Raw genomic sequence first — 6387 nt, 5'->3', positions numbered from 1 at the left:
GGGGGGGGGGGGGGGGGTTTCGAATGCATAGCCCTTCGTACACTGGCAGCAATAAACCCCCCTCAGTGTAAAGTTGTATTGCGCAGGATAGTTCGTGGCGACTCTGCATTTAAGCAAAGAACACCGCCCGGAAGTGAAAAGCCCACTTTTACCGCGAGGAAGTATTACGCCCCCGAGTCTGTTACATAATGGTTCAAAATACCATACCTTTGTCTCCTTGCTGATTATAATGTGGCGGTATGAAACCGCTGAATCCAGATACATCAGCAAAAGAGGCATTGCTGATTGGACCTCTGGACCTCTGGAACCATTTGGCAGCAGCCGCAGATTAGCTGAAGGCCGCGAGAATTTCACGCAGAGTTCTTTGTCATCATGATTTAGCATAATTGAGGTACTTACGATGACTGTAGGTGCACAGCACACCTGGGTACATGTCTTGAAATGCCGGCATGTTAGAGCGCTTACACAAGGTTCTGGCAGCTGAGCGGCTGGACTGCTGAAATCGCTTCTGAACTCATCAGGGTACAGATAATTTCCTGCTTTGCTGATGTAGGTACTTGCAGCGACTACGATTCTAAGGAGAGCTCGCGTAAAATTGTACCACACGACCAGCAGGGATTACGCACTATAGTAATTAGCTAAGCCCATTCACGAGGGATGGGGCGATACCTCAGCATAAGCCAGGCGTTCCAATTGCAATATGTATGCTTCCACGACATCAGCACCCTGCGGAGTATTTCCCTAAATTGAGGCATAGCTGTCATGTCAGTGGAGCTCACGCAGTCTACTGTGAGCAGAGTAGATACTCTTAGATACTTCCTTCATCCTCAGCTCGTACTAAACATCGACGGTGTCAGCTGCAGTTATAACAATATGAATTGGGGTTTCATATTATTTATTATCCATAACGCCTTCACAATATTTTAATGAGCTCAGGACCCACGATGATGGATGAGCAAAGTCTGCGGTAAGGTAATAACAGAGTGTATACGCGCGAAAGAACACCGAAGTTGTCGTTACGAAGAGAGTCCTTGCGGCATTTGCCGAGCAACGCGACCTGATATGGATTGGCTGAGCGAGTACGATCGCCTTTCTATCGCTCCGCTCTCCATCCTCTCCAGCACTTCAAAACCTTTCCGACTGTAAATATGGTGAGTGGAAGCCTTCTTTTGGAACTGCAGCCGCGGTTGATAATCGCCAGAGCGACAACGCAGGTACATATTTCGTTGTGATTTCGTTGTCCTGTATTCAGCGTTCCTCTCTGCCAATGCTTCATCAGAATACAAGGAAGCATTTGCGCTCTTTGATAAGAAGGGAACGGGTGCGGTCCAACGAGAAGTACTAGGGGATCTGCTGCGCGCTCTAGGACAAAATCCAACCCAAGCAGAAGTCGCGGAGATTATTGCGGGAGCACCAAGAGAAGGTGCGCATTCTAGCCATGACACCGACTACACGTCTCTGACTTAATTCTATTGCGGCATCTATCTGCTGTCGTGATCGGTCGGACGTATTATGTAGTCGATTACCCCACCTTCCTCAAGGTCTTGAACAGACCAGACGGGTTCAAGCCCGCGGGCACTCCAGGTGCGTACCATACGCGTGTAATTGTGCAGTGCGCTGTCTCAATCTAACTACGCCTCTCTTGGTGCTTTTATTTCCCCGTCTTGTACTAATCTCCCGCAGAGGAGTTCATCCGCGGCTTCCAAGTGTTCGACAAGGAAGGGAACGGTTTCATCGGTGCGGGAGAGCTAAGATATGTTCTCACGCAGCTAGGGGAGAAGATGACAGACGAAGAGGTGGATGAACTGCTCAAGGGAGTACCAATCGGCCCGTGAGTCGTCTACCCATGCGGTGTCTCGCAACATTCGTCTAATCATATATCTAGAGATGGGAATGTCAACTACGAATCATTTGTGCGGACGATTCTGAGCCAGTGATATGGAGTACGCTTGGGACGTTCCCTTAATGGAGTATTCGTGTATGCATCATTTGCGTCTGTATTCCCTCGGTGCTGTGCTACGACTAACGAAGTGAACATGTGTTCGAATGTATCGTGTTTAATTAACATATTCTTGCGTGCATACAGCCATGACTGACGTGACGCGAATCTCGCTAGACGGTGAATCGCTCGGACCGAGACGAGCATAATGATTCGAATAGCCAAGGCTACAACCTTCAGAGCTAAAATGAAGAAGTAAGGTTCCCTGGAGGTAATTAGTGAAGACGGACAATGGCCACACATGGTACTATCCGTAGTCAAATTTCCCTCTTGTTTCACTTCGTATTACTCTTCTTTGCTCAGAAAGCAGAGTCAAGGCTCTTACCACTTCAGTAATGTACGCTAGATTTCAATGTCAGGTTTCCCTTTGTAGTGTGCAATCCTGAAAAGTCCTGCAATATAAATAAATACTACCCTTTTCTGACCAGAGGCTGATCCCGTTACAGCAAGGGATGCTCAGTGTGTCAACCTAACCTATACCCCGTACACGCCGGTGATGCTGTGTCTCTGTCATGCTACATCTCGACTGACAGTTATTGACTGTCGCAGCGTGGCAGCCTCAACGACTTCATTTGTACTCCTGCAACTGACGACGCGACGTTGGGGGTGCTGCACCTTCAAATGTATAGACAAGTTGTTGGATACATCGCCATCTGCTCCATTAGAGGTGCGAGCAAGGTACGTGGCGCTTTCGAGGAGGCGGAGAGCTTATGTATGTATGGAAGTCCGTTGTGATGTAAAGATGCATTTAATAGCGTTCAAAACAGAACGGCATCGGTACGGATAAATGCCAACTGCGCTGTAATCAAGCCTTAAAGCTGGGACGCGATCGAAGTCACAGTGACCACATAGATGCGCGACGATATGCTGTGTCTAACAGTCTTGCACACGCAGGTTCAGCATCAAAATCCTTGACATCGTCACATAGTGACTTGTTACGCAGCAGCGACGCGAGGGCCAGAGCCAAGAACGTCTCCCTTCCCGCATGTCCCAGGTTGCTGCTTCTGTTACCTTCTGACTAGAACGACCCACAATCTGTAAAAGAGAGCTACAAACATGCACGAAGCGGCTCGTAGGTACTTCTTGAATGCGTAACTAAACTGTGCCATAAATGCTCCCACTCTGGATCCTCGACTAGCAACGTGCGCCACCCGGCGTAGGTGCATAGGGACCTGCCGAGCAGACTGAGCCAGTACTATTATTAGGCTATGTGGCGAGAACCTGCGTATTTGCTGCTATGATGAGCCTCCCCACTGTCTTTCCTCACTGCTTGCCGGTTGCTTTTTGTCTTGCCGAACAAAGTCTCTGCCACAGGGTGCGGCGCTACAAAGTACTCGCTGAAGTTTGTTTGTAAATCTCGTTTATAGTCCTCGAGGGCGTGGCCCTATGTAGGCTATAGCTCCAATAGTCTAACTAATGTAACGAGTAGGCTAGCGTTAGTCGGGGGGGAGACATTAGCTAGCGCTGCGGCTAGCTGGATACAGTGCTATAAGTTAGGGTTTGCGAGATTCGCTGAAGTTCACGTTCGCTAGTGTGTGCCTAGTACAAGGTGGGGCAGCATCAGACTCACTAAAGTGTGAACCGCTAAATGCCTATTGGCTATCAATACTAAAGCTAGTTGTACTTGTATGCCCGTTTAGCTCAGTGGTAGAGCGCGCCACTCGTATAAGTTGGTATGGTGAGGTCGGTTGTTCAATCCAGCCAATGGGCATGTTGTTTTTGTTTGTCATTCTCGTCTGCTTTTACAGTCAATAGGACATGGTCAAAATCATGGACGAGATCGAGTGCGTGCTGCATGCAAGACAAGGTTTGATACATCTGCCCGCATACATCACGTTCATGCAAAGTACAAATCAACCCATGAAGTTACATCATAATAAAGCCCTATCAGTTCTCAGAGGCTTTGACAACTACCTTGCGGACATGCTTCTGGCTCTCCAGATATGCAAGCGCCTCATGAAGCTGCTCGAAAGGAAAGACCTTATCAACGATGGGGATGATCGACCGAGCCGATATGAGACGATTCATGGCTTCAAATCTAGCCCAGTTCATCAGCATCAATGATTATTGCTTGAAGCGAAAATGCCTCCTGGGTACGGGAGCCAGCGGTAATGCCACGGAACAGGATCGCTTTAAGGACGACCATCAAAGGAAGAAGACTGGTGTCACCACCCTCCTGTCATTCCCCATAATCCATAAGTATATGACAAGTAGCGGTAAAGATATGACAAAGCTCACCACGGTGAGGTTCCCGATCACGGCAACATCACCTCCATAGCGCACTGATGTTAGAGACCTGGCCAGCGTACCAGTGCCGCCAACCTCAAGAACGTGATCAACGCCCTTTCCGTTTGTCTATCTTCGCCATGAGCATCACAATCATTTTACCAGAAGAGAAACATACGATCTCGAGGATTTCCTTGTCCCAGTCGGGCACAGTCTTATAATTGATCAGGTGCCTCGCTCCCAGCTTCTCGGCGAAGCGGAGCTTTTCATCAGAGGAGGACACTATTATAACCGTGGCGCCCGATGCAACCGCGAACTGAAGCCCGAAGATGGATACGCCACCAGTTCCTATGATGAGGACCGTATCTCCTCCCTTGAGCGGGACAGGGCCCATAAGCGAATTATATGCGGTCAACCGGCGCATCTATCGAAGAACGCCTGTCAACATATAATCATTACTCCGTACAGAGATACATACGGAAGTGTAGATCCTTCTTCATAGGAAAGATGCTCCGGGATCCGTACCAGGGACTATAGACATAAATGATCACGACACGGCCGGGACATATTGGACAAACGTACGTGAGCAGGAAGGACCTTATACTCAGTGAACACGCCATCGATGGGAGCTCCAAGGTGAGAATACCTTGTGGCCTCGATTGGATCACCATAGAGATGATCTACACCGAAGTTGACGCAGATGCGGTCGCCGGCTTTCCGGTCGTGAACTTCGATATCAACCGCGACGACCTCGCCACCGAGGTCCGAGCCGAGTACCAAGTTCTCCTTAACGTATACCGGGTAAATTCCCTTGAGAATCATGATGTCGCGAAACTAAAGAGAGACTGTCAGAGAGGTCATACACACACGAAAACGTTAACTACCTGAAGGGAGACGGCGTGAACCTTGACCTTCTGACGCTTTGAGCGCCGGAATTGTGCTCTCTTCTAGTCGGGGTTGCTGTATGCCATCGTTCTAATATATTGTTGGTATTCAGATAAATCAGTACGAACGCTAGCGAGACACTCACCTTGAGCGAACGATACTCGCGGGTCTTGCTAGGGAACGTCATAACATAAAAGCTCGATAATTGTGTTCTGTAAGAGACTGGGACTTGGAAAAAGAGATGCTGTATGCATCTCTTGATATATTTTGACTCCAGCATGCTTGCTAATCCCGACCTTTCCACGATGACAAGCAGGGATTTGACAGAAGTAAACACGGTTGCGCGATTTGTCACGACAGTGCGATGTCGTCGTCGAGCAGCAGTCCCTTACCGACAGAGCATGATGATTGCTCCTGTGGGTGCTGCAGACCGCGATTCACTGGCGAGGACGGACTCAGACCCATCCCGCCCTTTGCTGCCCGAGGATGTGGCCGACCCCCACCACTGAGCACATCGGTCTCAGACCGAGAACTATTGCCTATGTGCCAGTATGAGAGTCGTGATTATTTGGAACAAATGACAAAACAGACATACATCCAGTATGACGGTGTTCGGCCACAATGTTACCGTGACCGTCACGGTACAATGAGAAGCTTCTCTGAAACCGAATTCCTGACTGCAGTATCATTGATACTCAACACCAAGAAACCATGGTAAGTGGTCGACGTACTTTTGCAGAGATCCTCCCCGCCAGTATTGACTCGCTAGCGCTATTCAGGTTACGTAGACTCTGGATTCCTAGACTCAACTTTCAAGTTCAGTTCAAGTTGATTCTGGTGGATCCGAGATTTCGAGATCTTATCTAAGCGTGCGCAGCCTCTCAAAGGCGCGGAGCTATCATAAGTAGCGAAAAGCCCACTCAGTTAATACTAGATACATTCATTCTCCAACAAGTACAGTAATACAACAGCGGCACGGGTATCCAATTACATCGTAATCAAACATTTCGGAACCACAACCACGCAGTCCAGATAGAAGTATACAAACAGAATTTGCTCAGTTCGGCGCAGTCTCAAAGCGCTTCAACGCCCTCGGCCGTCCTGACGGCCTTCGCCCCCTCGCAATCCTCTCTGCGAGGCGCTCCACAACGCCGCCGTCGCTCATCCCCTCCTCCTCAAGTGCCCTTCGGATGAGCTCCTCCATGCTGAAGTGCTCTTCTGCACCATCCTCACCGTTCACCAGACCTGGCACACGCATACTGGGCACAGGAACAAGT

General features: G+C 49.2%; 2 protein-coding genes across 2 annotated transcripts; one reads left to right on the top strand and one right to left on the bottom strand.

The window, feature by feature from the left end:
* Nucleotides 1-1148: 1148 nt before the first annotated feature.
* On the top strand, nucleotides 1149-1937 carry FIBRA_03314 (uncharacterized protein; the record flags this gene model as incomplete). The annotated part of the gene is made up of 5 exons (XM_012325158.1): nucleotides 1149-1214; nucleotides 1288-1423; nucleotides 1519-1584; nucleotides 1684-1831; nucleotides 1886-1937. 5 exons carry the CDS (start codon nucleotides 1149-1151, stop codon nucleotides 1935-1937), a joined length of 468 nt encoding a protein of 155 aa, XP_012180548.1.
* A 2100-nt stretch (nucleotides 1938-4037) lies between these two features.
* FIBRA_03313 (uncharacterized protein) lies at nucleotides 4038-5297 on the bottom strand (the record flags this gene model as incomplete). Its single annotated transcript, XM_012325157.1, has 7 exons — nucleotides 4038-4175; nucleotides 4238-4354; nucleotides 4404-4649; nucleotides 4685-4756; nucleotides 4808-5059; nucleotides 5110-5172; nucleotides 5256-5297. 7 exons carry the CDS (start codon nucleotides 5295-5297, stop codon nucleotides 4038-4040), a joined length of 930 nt encoding a protein of 309 aa, XP_012180547.1.
* Nucleotides 5298-6387: the final 1090 nt, after the last annotated feature.

The sequence above is a fragment of the Fibroporia radiculosa genome (genome assembly GCF_000313525.1).
Source record: "Fibroporia radiculosa TFFH 294 genomic supercontigs, scaffold1823, whole genome shotgun sequence".
Lineage (NCBI taxonomy): Eukaryota > Fungi > Basidiomycota > Agaricomycetes > Polyporales > Fibroporiaceae > Fibroporia > Fibroporia radiculosa.
This window is presented reverse-complemented; position numbering and strand designations above follow the sequence as displayed.